Consider the following 16,050-nt stretch of genomic DNA (forward strand, 5'->3'; position numbering starts at 1 on the left):
CCACAGCTAAGGGGCAGATCCGAGACCCGAGCCCAGTTCTGTCTGGTTGCAAAGACCATGCTGTGGCAACCTATCTCAGTAGTTACGCTCAACTCTTTTTGGAGTGATATCAAGGCCTAGCGCTTTTGCAAGAATTTCATTTCATTAAGGAGTAAAGAGAAGCAGACTTTGATGAAGCTGTGGGGACGGGAGCCACGTGCACGCCGTTCACGGGGTCTCCGGGAGGGTCGCTAACGGGGGCTGCTTGGTCCCCAGCGCGGCCACGGCTCTCTGTGCTCACTACAACCCCGGAGCAGCGCTCCCGCCGTTCCCACAGGGGCTGACTGGGAGAGGGACAAAGGCGGGCACGCCCCTTCCCCGTCCTCCTTACCCGGCCGGCCCAAAGGCGCAGAGACAGAAGGAAGCGGAGGGCCAGGGGTGCTATGAGTCATTGAGGAGGGGAGCGACAGGGCACCGTCTGAAGGGAGAGATTTCCTCACCCAAGAGAGGGGTTTTTTTCTCCCCTCTCTGACAAATTTAGCTGAAGGAATCCGACAACAAACCACAAGTTTTCTTTTTGGGCTGAGCAGGCAAGATCCATGTGAAGTATTTTCCCACGCGGCTTCTACCACCTCACAGAAGACTGCCTGCCGTAATCGCCATTTTCCTTCTGTTTCCGCCAGGCTCAAGGTCAAACAGCAACTGCAAGACTACGTTGCCTTTGGTCATTGCTTGGCGTTGCCACTTAGCGGGTGAATGGAAGGGCGCGCCTGCAGCTCCTTCGCCTGTTGCCAGGTTGCCCAGGAGGCGGGCTCTGCCCCTGTCGTTGAAAGCTACGCAGACGCGCGTGGCCCTGGTCTGCAGAGATTGCCATTGCCAACCTCCTGATGGCCAATTCCCCAGGGCGGGCGCCAGCTCCTCCTTAGCCTTGTGAGGAGGCACGCACCTTCCTCACAGGTACCCGGACTCTTGCCGTTACATAGCTTTTTAAATGGATTGCCACAAAGAACTTGTTCTGAATTAGTCCGGGTCCCTGGTTACAAAAATTATTTTTGGCCCCCAAGTGGCTCTTTTCCTCTGTTCTTTAAGCTTGTCATTTAGTTGTGTGGCTTGCCTCTAGCCAGAGCCCTTTGGAATGCCTGGTTCTTGCAGTTGAGTTCACGATGCCCCGAGATCAGAGAGTGGCAGGCCTGGCCCCGGGAGTGAGGTTACTCTGGTGTCCTCAGACGCTTTGCACCACCCGCGGCTCAAAACCCAGCTAGAGCTCCCGTGATAACAGCCCAGACTAATGGAAACACTCGCCAGCATCCCCCAAAACTCTGTTATCTGCTAAGTATTTTGCACTTGATACCCAGAAAAATGTAAAATCTCTGGCCTCTGGTGGGTTTTCTGAACATCAAGTCAGCAAAACTCTAAGCAGCTTTTGAAGCAAATGTATAAAATGTGCTTGGAATAGCAATTGGCCTCCTCACTTTTGGTAATGACTTGACTTTATTTGCTGCTAGAGCAGTGTTCTTCCCACTGGGGTGTGTGCACTGCTCCCCTCCCCTACCTCCCAAAGTCCACAAAGCCTTTCCAAAGGTACCAGGCAAGATGGTTTACACAAATACATTGCTAGATCTTTAATTTCCATATGAATCATTTCTCCAAAGTCATCTGCCTTTGGAGGTGGGGGTGTCTGTAGACATTTCATTCAGTCTAAAGAATAAGAAAAAAGTGGAACCAACTCCAGAGATGGGAGCTGGGCTGGGTGTCCAGGAAAGAAATACAGGGAAACCAACAGGGGGCCTTATGGGGTGCAGCGTAGGTGAGGTGGAGGGTGAGACCCAGAAACTAGGACCTTGTCTTCCTTTGAAAACAGCAGACCTTTGAAAGGGACCAGTTCACCTGGAGCAGAATTAACTGTAACTGGGAAAAGAAGCTCCAGAAAACATTTCTGTTGATGCTGATTGTTGGTTTAAACTGTTAAGCTGAACTGAATAACAAGATTCTACCTGTGATTTGCCAACTAATTAGATAAATAGAATAGCAGGTGTGTGAGGGGCGTTGTCTGTGGTGGGAGGGGGGTTATCCACCACTCATTTGGCTTCTGAGATCTCTACCCATTGTCTATAAGTTACTCTCCCATTATATACCCTCTCTATAAATTGACAATTTCTTAGTCATAAAATATTTTCACATTGTCTCACTTACTCTCTTTATTCTTCCTATGCCCCAGTGAAGACCAGAGCCGCTAGGGTGAGCTCCCCTGTCTCCCAGCCTCGGCTTCCTGAGTCAGTCTGCACCTGCACCTCCCTGGCCTCCTTCCCTGCGGTGTCCATGGAATGCAGAGTGCCCCTTCCCCTGCCCAAGGCTAATTCCACCCCCGCCCCTTCCTGGGGACCCCATCAATCATCCCCCACTAACGTTAGCATCTTTCTTTCAACTGGCTCTTTCCCACACACTAACATGGCCAAACAATCTCTCCTGTCTTCAGGGAAACGGAGACCTGGTTGACCTGATGCTCCCCCTGGCTCCTGTTTCCAACATCTGCCTGCACAGTCAAGCTACGTGTCGGCAGCTGCCGGCTCCCATCTCACTCCTCAGCTCTCTGCTTCGGGGTTCTGCCTCCTTCAAGCCATTCTCCCAGGGCTCAGTCATCAAAGCCAGGGGGCTTTATGCTACCCGCTCTCCTCGAGCCATTTGGTACTGAGGAACAGTTCTTCCTTTCCGTGGCTGCCAGGCCACCCCTCTTTCCAGACCTTTCCCCGTCATCTCTAGTTCATCTAGCTCAGGCTCCTTCACTGAGTTCTGGTCCTTGACCTGCTCTTTAAAAAACAATAATTATTAAAGTATGACACATACAGAGAAGTGTACAAATCCTGAGTTTACAGACTGATTTTCACCAGCTGAACACACCCAAGTAACTGGCGCTCAGATCAAAAGAAAAACTGTTTCCAGCACCCCCAGAAATACTCCTTGCATCTGCTTACAGCCACCTGCCCTCCCAAAGCGCAACCACCATCTTGACTTTGAACGTCAGAGATGTTTTGCCTGTGCTTGAAACTTATATAAATGTGGACTACAAATGCTTTGTGTCAGGCTTTTTTTTTTTTTTCCTCAGCATTGTGGATGGGAGAATTAGCCATATTTTTGTAGGTATAGTTTGTTCATGCTTACTGCTATAGGAGCTTTGACGGAGAGAATACCTCACAATTCATGTATCTGTCCTGCTGTGATGGATATTTGGGGAGTTTCCACATTTTACTATTAGAAGGCATGCCGTGATAAAACACTCGTGTGCCTGTTCTTAAACGGTGAGCTCCCTAGATTTCCATTCTAGACCTTTCTATGTGGTCCCTCAGAGTGGCTCTGGAATACTTTTGAGGCAAAGATTGCTTAGGCATGAGAGCAGTGTCTCTCTCCTCTCACTAAGAAAGAAAGCCTGCGGAAATGTTCCAGGTGAATATGTTTTCAAATAGCACTATTTTCATATGCTAAAATTTAGTTATCTGTACACCAGGCGAACAATAATAAAAACCTGAAGTCCAAAATTCTTACAGGAAAGATTAAATTAGTGCCAGCTATATGCGAGATTCTCAGAGGAGAGATTAAATTAATAAAATATAATTTATTTCTCAGTGTATGGAGCCAACGATTCCATAATACCACTGAATGCTTAAGTTCTATTAGCTTGGTCTTAATTTCTACTCCACAGTAGTGATGGGACCTGGACCTCTTTTATGACACTGTGTAAATGTTTCTAGCAAGGCAAAGGAGAAGATGGGCATCCCTTTTTTGCTGCCGTGAGCGGCCACGTCAAAGCGACATACAATAGCTCCAAACCCCGAGACTCACTAATGACACCATGTCAAATAAGAGTCAAGATCGAGTAATACATGAAATCAAACTGTAGATATTTTAGGTAAGAGCAAAGGTCTGGGGTTACACTCATATCAAGTCTGTAACGAAATTTTTTGTGCATTTTGCTATTGCTTAGTAATTCAGAAACTTTTTTTAGTATAATCATTCTCAGGAAAAATATAAATTTAAATCTAGCAATTAGTACTTTATAAAAATAGATATTAATTTTATACTATCCTGAGGAGGTAGGGAAACATGCACTACCTCAATTCTCATGATTTCCAATTTTTTCTCCTCCAAAGATATTTTTAAATATGGAGCTTTTCGAGATTATTTTTGTGGAGAAATTCCTCTAGTCAGTGCCAAATGGTTTTGAAATAGTCGTCATTTCTCTCTGATGATAAACTGGTGTTGCTTCCACTTTTAAAAACAAAGGGGGAAAATGTGTTTATAGTTTCACTCTGAGGCTCTTCAGAGAGAATTCTTATAACAGGGAATGGTAAATAAATTTTAAACAGAAAGTTGGTTCAAAACTAGGAATAAATATCAATACCCCACTTGACTCACTGGCCACCAAAGTGTTTGCAGAATCAGCTGATATTCTCCACGTTTGGATAATTAGAAAGAGGTTTAGTCCCAGCGAGTAATGCATAATGACTGATGAGTTTTAAACCTGCCACACAGCAGGGGAGCAGCTGTGTCCCAAGGATGGCCGGAAACTGGGACAGGGCCACCGCTGGGACTCATGCCCCTCGGCCTCGGCCTCTCTGTGCATTCCCTTCATTCCCTTTTTACTGCAGATCGGATTTCTCCCTTGGTGGGGTTCGCAGCCTCGGGGCTCCGCCAGCCCATATGGCGCGGCTCTGGGTGGAGGCGACCTCACACTTGCATGGTTTGGCGTTTGGCGAGCAGAAGTCCCCTTTGTGAAAAGAAAAAGGCACTCCTTTTTCTTGGATGCAGTCCTCTAGCTTGGCCCCGGGGTTCAGTCGGCAGAAGCAAGTGCGATTTCAGCCCGAACTCTGCTCCTCACCTGGGTGCCTTTGCCCGGAGGACCCACTGAAGCTAGGGTCCCCGCACGCCTCGAATTTCTCGTAGCTTCTGTCCGTGTGTACAGGGGCTCATGCTTCCCTCAGGTTCCCCCTGAAATGCCCCCATCTCCATTTGCCAAATGCCCAGCCACTCGGGTCTTCAGCTTTCTCTTTCTCTTCCTAAGAAGGAGCCAACAGAGTGGCGGCCTGCTTTCCTCAACAAAGGGCTTACGTGAATTAAAAGGGATTATGCTTGGCAGGGGGAAACTAGCCTTTAATCCCCCGGAGAAGGACACAGCAGCCCGCGCCAGAGCCAGAGGTGCTCTGAGCGCCATTTACGACCGTCCTGTCCCTCTGCCGACGGGGGGCTCCGAGGGATCTCCTGTTCGTGCGGTCACCAGCATGGGCTTTGTGAGACAGATCCAGCTTTTGCTCTGGAAGAACTGGACCCTGAGGAAAAGGCAAAAGGTAACAAGTGCAGTCTGTGGTCTCAAAGTGAGGTGTGGAGCAAATCAGCAGTGGAGGGGGTGGGGTGGGGTGGGGGCGGGGAAGGTGAGCTGTCAGTGGGCTCATTGCCATTTAGCACTGAAGCAACGGTTAGGTGACTGCTCCGTGAACCTCTCCGACAAGTGTCCTTCACAGGAAGACCTGTTTCTCTGTCCAGAGATGGACACTTTCCACCTGCAGCCCAGCACGGCCACAGTATGGTCCTCTCTTGCCCTCCCTGCATATGACTCCGTTGCCTGGCCCTCCCTTCCCCCACCCCCTGGCTTTGAACCCTGCCAGTCCAGCCCACAAGCCCTCGAGCGTCCATACGGTGCTGTGGGAAGATCCGAAGCCCTGAAGAACAGGCTCAAAGGAAAACAACACTCTCTAAGAGCCTCCCAGACCAACGACACTATGTTTCATTGATTCTATGAGGTACACGGGGCATTCCCACATTTTCACCTTTCTGACATGGGGATGCAGCTCACACTCAAGTGATAGTTTAACTAGATACATCTGTTTCTTTCCTAGTGTGCAAAAAAATAACAGTGCATCTTGCAATTGAGGGTGTCTTAGATTCAGTGAGATACAATAACTTATCAACCAGCATAGACATTTAACTGAGCCCGCTCAGGAAGCAGATATAAGGGCTGGGCTAGGCCAGGGGTGTAAAAACAAAAGACACAGATTCTACCCTGAACTCACTTCTAGTCTGGCTGGGGAAACCTGAAGTGTTTTGAGACCAGGAGCAATAAAAGTAGCACCAGCCAAATATCCCCTGAGAAGTTCCGGCAAGAGCCATAGGCAATCAGAGGACCCCAAGAGTGTACATGCAAATGCCAATTGGCTTCTAATTTTTTTTTTTTTTTGGAAAGGAGTGAATATGTACCTATAAGGAAACATGCACTTTGCTACAAGCTTGCAGTCTTGCAAACACCAAATGACGCCAAATGACTAAAGATGCTGAAAGAGGAAGAGGGGAAGGAAGGAGGGGTGAGTAGAGCTAAGATTAAACAGGAGACAGGCAAGGCCAGGAGATTTTGGAAGGAGGACAGGGAGGAAGATTGGCTATGAGGATGAAGAGAATGGATTTGTTCCAAGCCTCGATTTGAGATGGGTTTTTACAAGCGGGCAGGGTTTTCCTGGGCGTTGGAAAAAATGTTAGGGAAGAAGGGGGCCGACGGGTAGAGCATCTGAAGGCCTGTGATTGAGTGTCTTGGTCAGGGTTCAGTCAGAGAGAATCCGGAATATAAAAAGGTGTTAGCTGAGTACAAGGCTGGTCACTGAGTGGGTGAAAGCAAACAAGGTAACATGGAGGCAACAAGTGTAGGATGTACCTTCCACCCCTAGGGTTGAGGGAACCAAGGGAAGAACGTGGAACTCTTAGCACTTGGAAACACAGAGATGTTGGTGGAGCTCTAACTCGGACCTGGGAGGGAGGGGTGCAGTGAGGCTGCTGTTGGGGTCTCCCACCCAGTCCCACGAAGAGGGACCCTGGCTAGATTTGGAGCGGAGGGACAATAGCTTAATCATTAGCCCAGAAAAGAGCAAATAGCAAAGGACATAATCCAACCATGTGTACAGGTGGTCGGTCCTTTCTGCTGTGTGTCACTGGGATAGGACTTAGGGAGGCTGCAGGGAGAAGCCAAGTTAGGACCCCCTCAGACTTGGGAAACACCGCTGTCCTCAGGCTGCTTTCCCTGTCAAAGCTACTCTGATTTTCAAATTAGTGTTGAAGTTATTTGGCGCCCTCAGGAGCCAAGTGCTAACAGTAATCAGACACTCAATCCCTTGCTTCCATGAGTTTTCCTTCCAGAATGAATATAGACAAAATTAAGCAAGATTCACTATTAAATTCATGTATTTATTAATGTGTTCCTTCAATCAACAAATAATAATCACTAAGCACTGTGCCAGGTGCCGGGTACACAAGAGCAAACAGGACAAGCATGGTCCTTGTCCACATGGTGTTTACAGTCAATGAAATGCCAAGGAAAATCCAATCTGCAACTGTTTTTTTCCCTCTCTTTCCCGTAAGAAATTAAGGTTCTCACTTAGTTCTACTCTCAGTGTGCTCTTTGTGGCCCTCAAACAATACCCTTGAGGACTTTACCTGCTGAAATGATTCCATTTCTGTGGCAAGCATGTTGCTATTACAGAGAATAACCCTATTTTCCAAAGATAGGGTTTGGCTCAGAGGCCCTCACTGGCTCTGCTCCCTTTCCCTGGTGTTGGCGGGTGTACCCTGTCCAGGGACTCCGTCTTTCCCGCAGTGTGCTTCCAGAGGGAACATGTTGCCAGCCTCTCTGTGGTGAGATAGGACCGCCCCGGCTGAGAACCCTGGCTGGGGGAAGCTCCCAGGATTAGACCTGGTCTGGGCTGACATTCATTTGATGCCATCCTGCTGGCCTGCAATTTGAGATCTCCGTCTGGTGTGCCTCCAGCCGGCTTGCCCACTGCCACCATATTATGGGAATGACCAGGATGTCTGAGTAAGATGGAGGCATCTTCCACAGCCCCCAGCAGCTCTGACAGGGGTCCGTAGCTCCTTCCCTAAGCTTTTGGTTCTTCTGGAAGGTTTTGCCTCAACAAAATAGTTACTCTAAAGAAAGTACAACACACCTAACCCATAACTCAACCCCTAGGTTTTTACCTTCTCAAACTTTCAGGGTTTTGGGCGTTCACTGTTGTGAACAAGGGCAAAACAGATACCAAATTTCCCCATTCCTCCTCTCCCAATCCCTGAGGGCGTAAGATGAAAATCTTTAGATCTCTGCATTCCTCCTTCCTTTTTATTTTCTTCCTCCGTTAACACTTACCAAGTATTACTAAGTGTCTGGCACGGTACTGTCACCTCAGGTCCATGAGAGAGCTACCACTCGCGTCCCCGTGGGGACTGATGGGATCAGTGAGGCTTCAGCGGAGGCTAGTGACTGGTGGGGCTGGCAGACGTGGCCATTACCCCACACTGGGGTCGTGGAGCCTGCAAAGGCAGGGTGGCTGTCTCATTTATCATCCAAACCAGGGCAGTTTTGAAAGTGAAAAGTGGTACTAGGAACAACGGCACCAGGGTAAAACACGTAATCTCACACTTGACCTGGCGACCTGGGCCGTACGGTCGGCCCATACAGCCAGGACAGCCTGCTGAGTTAGAGGCAGCCCCCACTCTCGGGGAACTCAGAGCGGGTGGAGGAGGGGGGTCGCGCCCGCGCAAAGTTCTGACAGCATAATGTGCTCAGCAGTGGAGAAGGAAGCGGGGTGGGGGGGGGGGGGGCGCTGAGGATGAGTTCTGAGGGCTCAGGAGAGAAATGGGGTTTGGAGAGTGTGAGAGAAGACTTCTCAAGGAGTTCGGCCATAGAACGGGCACTTCCCATGACAAGAGCTCTCCGCACCGTCCTGGATGAATATACCCTGCCCATATTTGCCATGGGCCAGGCCCTGTGCCGGGGTGGGGGGGGGCAGTTTATAAAGATCACTGGGTGTGCCTCCTCTCCCCGAGAGCTCACAGTGTCGGGCCTCCCTGGTGTCATCCCCTTGTCCCAGCTTCCATGTCAGACCAGGATATTTGGGGAGGCCTGAGGACTCACGAGAGGAGGGGCGTCCTGGACACCTGGTGCGGCAGCAGGCTCTGGTCCGGGGCCCAGCATTAGGCAAGGAGAAGTTGGGAGGGTGCAGGGAGGGTGGGCAGCCTGCCGCAAGCATACCCAGCTCCTGGGTCTGTATTCATCCAGGCAAGAATCCTGGCTGGGCTGTGGGTGCCAGAGGGAGACTCAGACAGCCCCGTTTCAAGCCTCGGCTACCCACCTTTAAATTGGAAACAGACTAGGAGGGAAGGAAATCTAGCTGGCTGAGATTTAAAACAACAAGCACAACTCTGCCCTTCCCTGCAACCCCTCCACCCCCGTGTAGATTGAATGGTAAAGAGAGGGGGAGGGGAAGCAAAAAAAAAAAAGAGAGAGAGAGAGAGAGAGAACAAGGAAATACCAGTTTGGGGGGAAAAAAATTTTTTTTTCCATCGGCCCCTTCTGAGCCTTGGCTGGGCTTAATTAAAGTTACAGACATGTTTAAAGGGAAAGGGTGGGGGGAGTCAGAGCTGCCCTGAAAACATGTTTTTAATTACGCTGTGGAATTTCTCCCTGGGGTATGCCTGTGCACAGTTTAGCATCAAGGACAAGGATGCCGCTTTGGGGTGGGGATGCAGAGCACGACTCGGGCGGGGGCCACAGGGAGAGGTTGTTGTGAGGACCTGCCTGGCTGGATAGGAACGGCCGGTGGTCTTTGTGCAGGAGGGAGCGCGAAATGCAGCCCCTCCAAAACAAACCCTTGCAGAGTTAGAACAATAACACGGACCTCTCAACAAACGTTTGTCCAAGATTACCAAGCACAACCTATTCCAGTGGGTCTCAGCCCAGCTGTACATTGGAATTACCTGGGAAGTGTTAGAAACAAACAAACAAAAAGCAACCTGAGGTCCCATGCCCAGAGAAACCTGGGTAATTGATGTGGGGCATGGCCTGCGTTCCCCCCACCTGATTCCTGCCAGCAGCCACCTGGGAGCTGCCTTCAAAGAAGGTGGTCAAGTGAGGGGCAGGGACCTGGGGTGGAACCAGCAGCCCGAACTCAGAGAGGCGGGGAAGGCGGACACCTGCAAGGCCACACTCGTCCTAGGCCCCGCCAAAGAATGAAGGAAGGAATAAGAATTCTGATCTGGTCCCCCCCCCCCCACTGAGGGGTGGCTTCAAATCACAATGCCTTACGAAGACCAGATACTTCAAAAATACAGGAACAAATGAGTGAGTAGAGGAGAAAGTGTATGAGGAACACAGCAAAGAGGGTGAGGTGCACCAGCTTGGGTTTGGGTGTTTTATCCATGGGACAGGGAGGCCAGGCTGGCTGATCCCTCCCCTGGTCCAAGCCCCGAGAACAGGTGGAGCAGGGATTGGTGAGTGGTCAGTGTCTCAGGAAGCCCCATGTTTCCAACCTGGCAAATGAGCAGTTCTGAATCCAGAAAGAGAGAAGGGGAGAAAACATGAATGTGAGGGGGTGGGGGGCAGGCCTAAGAGCTTGCAGGTCATTTTAATGGTAACCCCCTTGCTCTTCAGCCGGTACTGTGTGTTGTGACCTACAGCGTCCCTGTGGTCTTTGTGGGAAGTGAGGGTCAGGAATAAAGGGCCTGTGTTTATTGAATGTTACCTTGTGCCAGATTCTGCTCTGGAGGCAGGTTCTGGTACCAGCCCCCATGTTACAGATGAGGTCCCGAGGCATGGAGCGACTGGACGGGCTACCCAAAGTCATACAGCTAATAGGGAACAGAGCCAGATAAAACCCACAGGACTGACACATTCAACCCTTAGGGGATACTGAAGGACAAAATAGTCTCATTTCACAGATAGGAAAACTGAGCCTTGGTGATGAAACAAGCCCGAAAGTGATTCTTAACCCAGATCTTCCCAATCCCAAACGTCTGACATACCAGACTACTCCCAGACAGACATTGCTACATGGAAGGAAGCAGACTGACTTGGGAGAAAGCCAAGGTTGCACACAATTGTCTTAAGGGGAAGAATCAGATGTGTGGAATCTGGACTGGTTGCCTCACTTCCTCGGTGAAGACAGCACCAACGACTTCCGGTTTCATTGCTTGCTCCTATCCCTCACCCTGTGATCTTGCCAGACTTGCTCCCTGATCTTACTCATGGACAGAAGGACCTGGGATGGAAGGCATGAAGCCCGTGTACAGAACATGCCTCTGGGGGTGTGGTTTGTTAAATCTGCAAAGTGTCGCTGACCTCCAGCTTCCCAAGGAGTCTCCTAGACTGGTCCTTGACAAAGGCTCACTCATTCCATATTTATGGGGCACCTATTATGAAGCTGGCCCTGTGTCGGGTGCTAGAATCACAGTAGTGACCAAGATAGACAGGGTCCCTGCCCTCAGGCAGCTCACAACCAGTGAGGGTTCCATTTCCATGAAGGAGTAATGACCCTGATTTACGATGAATGATAAGACAAGGGACGGGCAAAGTGCTGTGGGAACAGCTGTGCAGGTCTAGTAAGGGCGAGAGTGTTAACAGTGAGATAGGGTCCCTGGGGAAGAGGCTCAGCCCTCTCCTCCCCCTCGGTTTACTGGCCCTGGGGGGAACTGCCAACATTCCAACGGCTATCAAGTGTGCCAGGGGTCAGTCTCTGTAACACTGGTTGGGATTGTCCAATGTTGATGTTTTGCCATCTTGTAGGAGCATGTGTCAGGGCAACCCTGCAAAGTGAGTGCCTTAAGGAAAATCTACATCATGTATAATATATAATAATATTTTGATGTGTTTCCTCTAACATATCTTCCCTTGACATATTTTGAATAAAACACTGAGTAAAAAGTTACAACTGCATAAGCACCACCTGCCCTAAACATTTTTTGTTTTTTCTTCAGTGCATTATCTTTGCCCCCCCACCCCAACCACTTTATGTTACAATTTGCAGTAATTCTGTAGCCAGCAGACCCTACTAGCAGGAAAGGAATAAACCTTTACTGAGTCCCTGTTATGGTGTCTACCACTTTACTGAGCATTTATGTACATTTCTTTGAAAGGAATGACAAAGGGTTAAAGACCATGCAAATGGCCCCTAGCTGGTCTATGTATTAAGTCTCTATTCTTAGCCAGTGGCACAAGTCCTCCTTCAGATCTTAGGAGTTTCCTTCCTAAGGTTTCTGGAGTGGGGGTTGGGTAGAAGAGTTATTCCATTCCCCAAATCACATCCCCCTCCTCCCTTTCCTCCCCAGCTACCATGCCACACCTGCAACCCACGCCCTCATGTGCAATGCCACGGAATGCGGCTCCAACAACCAACTGCCCCTTCCTTTGGAGTCAAGAGTCCTTAAACTCTTAAGTCAAACCTAAATTTCAGTTCTGGCGTTCAACCATAGGTTGTTATCAGCAGCCTCTGCCAGTATTGTAAAAACTGACAGCAGTATGCCCTTCTTTCTTCCTTTAAGCAATGAGAAACTTGTGGCTGGAAAGACGTTGGTAAACCCAGATTTTTGTTGACCTTGCTATGGATCACAGCGTTTCAGAGTCCTTTGCTCATTCATTCAGTGACCACGTATACAAGATCTAGTGCGCCCTAGAAGAAAGCAGGGCAATGGGGAGGGGCGGAAAGAGCTCATGAGACATGTGAGAGCTGGTGGGACCCTACAGAGCAGAATCTGCATTCATGTGCACAGCGACATGGGAGAAGTACTGAAGCACACATCTTGGTCCTTGATGAAAGTCCTGTGTTAATGCAGTTTCCTGAAATAGAGGCAGAGTAGAACCCGGATGGACACAAAGTCTTGTGAGTCTAATATATCAGGTTAGAGGTAGTGAGGGAAAGGGAATAAGAGAAGGAAGTCTGGGACGCCTGGGTGGCTCAGTCGGTTAAGTATCTGACTCTTGATTTTGGCTCAGGTCATGAGCTCAGCGTCATGAGATCGAGCCCTGCGTCAGGGCATGAAGCCTGCTTAAGATTCTCTTAGATTCTCTCTGTCCCCTCCACCCCACCCCCGGCTCTCTCTCTCCGAGAGAGAGAGAGAGGGAGAGAGAAAAGGAAGTCCTTTAGGAAATATACCACAACGAAACCCTATTGCACAGACACGTGCTGAGTTGTGCGTCCACTGTGGGTGTGTCTCCTGTAATCTCTTAGCATCACTGATCTTTTTGTCTTGTTTTTCCAGATTCGCTTTGTGGTGGAACTTGTATGGCCTTTATCTTTATTTCTGATCTTGATCTGGTTAAGGAATATCAACCCACTCTACAGCCAGCATGAATGTAAGCATGAAGCGGGGGAGCCGTGGCAAGCCTGGAGGTCCAAACCTTTCAGTTGGAAAGATCTTGGGGGTTTGGGGTGCCAGGATTGGCTCTACTCATCATCATGTCCTGCCTCCAGTGCAAAAAACAGAGATTCATCAGCATGATACAAATGAACTTTTTAGTCCTACATCTTTGCAAATACTTGTATGTGGTTACCGAAGCATTATGAAATTAGTTTTTGTTTTTGTTGGTCCTTTTGTTTTGTTTTGTTTTGTTTTCTATACCTAAACTCTTACTAGTTTTAAAGGGAGCAGATTATAAATGGGTTCCCTAAAATATTCTGGAAACCAATTTAGGGAAATGAAATATACGGTGCTAGACGAGAATGAGAAGGGGTAGTATATAGCCATGTGTAGTAACATATTATTTCTTGGATCACAGAGGTATCCTGGGACCTGGGATGAGCCTGTGAATGCCTGTTTTATACTCTGCTCCTGCGGTCTTGTCTGCTCCTCAGTCTCCTATCCATCGAACTCTTGCTTCTTTACCTTGTTCTCTCTGCCCCCCACACCCCCATCCCCTCAACCCCCCCCCCCCACCCCGCCACTGCCAAAGGAGCCCGTAACTTGCAACCTTCTTGCATGCTTGGGGTAGGTGCTCATAAGAACAGTTGTGGAAGGAGTAGATGAACCTCCTCTCCTAAAGCATGAGCAACACTGTGGAGCCATCTTGAGCTAACATCCCTCCTTCGTCCCCCCTTCTATGCCCACTCCACACTGCCCTCCATGCCTCTAGGAGAACATTTGTCCATCACCCCACTGCACTGGGAGCTTGAGAGGAGAGACCCTGTCTCTAGTACTCAGCACAGGGCCTGGTATATATTAGATGCTCCTGTTTCTTAAATGTTGATGAATGAAGGAAAAACACCAGAGGGCTGGTCTCCTTCCTGCAGAGGACCCAACAACTAGAAGCGGCATCCCGCATGGTTTCCATAAGTAACTCCTTGTCTTCATTTCCTGTCTTCAAGGCCATTTTCCCAACAAGGCGATGCCCTCAGCAGGAATGTTGCCGTGGCTCCAGGGGATGTTCTGCAATGTGAACAATCCTTGTTTTCAAAGTCCCACCCCGGGAGAATCTCCTGGAATTGTGTCAAACTATAACAACTCCATGTAAGTGTTGAGACTCCCCAAAATCTTAGGATATGGCTTGAGGGCATTAGTTCTTAACCTGGGGGGCTAAAGAGCATTCTGAGAAGCTGATGAAAACTGATGGCCCCTCTTCCCCCCAAAATAGACTCACACATAAAACATTACATTGTGCATAAGATTTCAGGGGACTTGTGGACTCCAGGTTAATGATCTCTCATCTGGGGTCTAATTTTAAGTCAAATCCCATAGGAAGAGAGTCTACCTTTGGAATTCCCTTTCTGAGCAGGAGGTGAAAGAACATGATGTGAGCATGTCCTATAGACAGAGGCTCAGGGATGTGCACAGGGTCATCCTTCACCCACCGGGCTGATCTTGAGTTTACCTAAGGGACACCAATAAGGGCTTATTGGGGAGTGGGCTTCACTATCCTTATATAAACACTAGGTCAGATGGAAACAGATATTTGGTTACTCCAGTTTTTTTCCTTAAAGTAGCTCTGGATATAATTCCTCTGGGACAAACCTGCATTTTGACTCAAGAAAAGGGACATTTGGCAAATCAGCCTAATGCTCAGAGGTAGCCTTCCCCCCGGGAACAAACTATGGTTGCTTTTGCCCTGCCGTGGCAGAGTAGAGTAGTGGTGATAGAGACTTACGGCCTACAAGCCTGTAATATGTATCTGTTTGCCAATCCTTGGCATATAGAAAGATAGAAGAGGGAACATCGGTCTTCCTGAGAATGTCAGGGAGGTGACATTTTAGCTGAGCTCACAGGGTTGCAAACACTTGCTTGGAGACTCTAACTTGCAATCTATAACTTCAGCCTGAGTCCCCTTGAGGTGCCTGAGAAGGAACACCTCCCCGTCCATAGAGATCGCATGGGGTCGCACAGTGGGATCAGGGAGCCTGGGAGACACCTGAGTGGGGGCTAGCTGGGGCTTTGTGGGACTGGCACTGGTAGTGTCTAGAACCTGAGGGAGTTGGGGAAGGGGGCTTCAGACTCCAGCTGTACTCAGCATTTGAACCAGGAAACCTGGGTTTCACATTTCACACTCTCATTACAGGTGAAATACAGGCTTATTCAAGGTTCTTTTGCTTTCAGGGCAAAGAAGCCCATTCCAAGCTGAAGCTCTAGAAGGAAATATATGATTTGGACACTAGACCTTCTTGCAAAGCCAGGGGAAGCCAGGCAGGCGTCAGGAGGCGCGGGACAGGAGCTGGATGGCTGGGCCGGCAGGGTTCAGCCTCTGTCCCTTGCTGGACATCTACTATATTTACCTCTCTCCACCGACCAATGTCCCTGCTTCTCAATGCCCACAATGGCTCTGGTTGCCCAATTCAGAGCACCTTGCCTCAGGCAACTGGAAGAGCATCGTTGAATAACATTCAAATTCCTGGGAACATAGCTGATTGATTCAACTTTGTTTCCCTCATCCAGTCAGCCACGGCAGAGGGTGTGTGTGTGTGTGTGTGCGTGCGCACGTGTGCTCGCAGGGAGGAACTTGTGGATTAAGCATGGCTATCCATGCCTATGATGGCTGGAAGGGCAGGTCTCAGAGAAGTGGCAACAGTTGGGAAGAACCTCCGGTACCATCTTCTAATGTCATCCTGCTTAAGGCTTCTCTGGGCAGGAGACACACAGAGCATGGGGTTAGGAGGTGACTTGGCCCCGCCGAAGCTGGAAAACTGAACAAATTGCTCACCAGCTCTATTAGCCTATAAGTACAATGAAGCCTTTTGTCCTTTCTCCTTGGCCGTCTTCTTTGGTAATGTCATACCTAGGTCA

General features: G+C 49.2%; 1 protein-coding gene across 2 annotated transcripts in view; it reads left to right on the forward strand.

The window, feature by feature from the left end:
- Positions 1–5,054: 5,054 nt before the first annotated feature.
- ABCA4 (ATP binding cassette subfamily A member 4) overlaps positions 5,055–16,050 on the forward strand; it is a 132,285-nt gene continuing 121,289 nt past the window's right edge. Inside the window, exons 1-3 of one of the 2 annotated variants that reach the window (XM_025872229.2) lie at positions 5,055–5,318; positions 13,042–13,135; positions 14,145–14,286. In XM_025872229.2, the coding sequence (XP_025728014.2) occupies positions 5,100–5,318; positions 13,042–13,135; positions 14,145–14,286 (455 nt within the window). In that variant the 5' untranslated portion in view covers positions 5,055–5,099. Of the gene's footprint in view, positions 5,319–13,041; positions 13,136–14,144; positions 14,287–15,767; positions 15,852–16,050 lie in introns of those variants that run through there. The other variant, XM_073896279.1, reaches the window with a different exon arrangement.

The sequence above is a fragment of the Callorhinus ursinus genome, unplaced genomic scaffold (genome assembly GCF_003265705.2).
Source record: "Callorhinus ursinus isolate GAN/ISIS: 27379988/994484 unplaced genomic scaffold, GSC_fseal_2.0 scaffold9, whole genome shotgun sequence".
Classification (NCBI taxonomy): domain Eukaryota; kingdom Metazoa; phylum Chordata; class Mammalia; order Carnivora; family Otariidae; genus Callorhinus; species Callorhinus ursinus.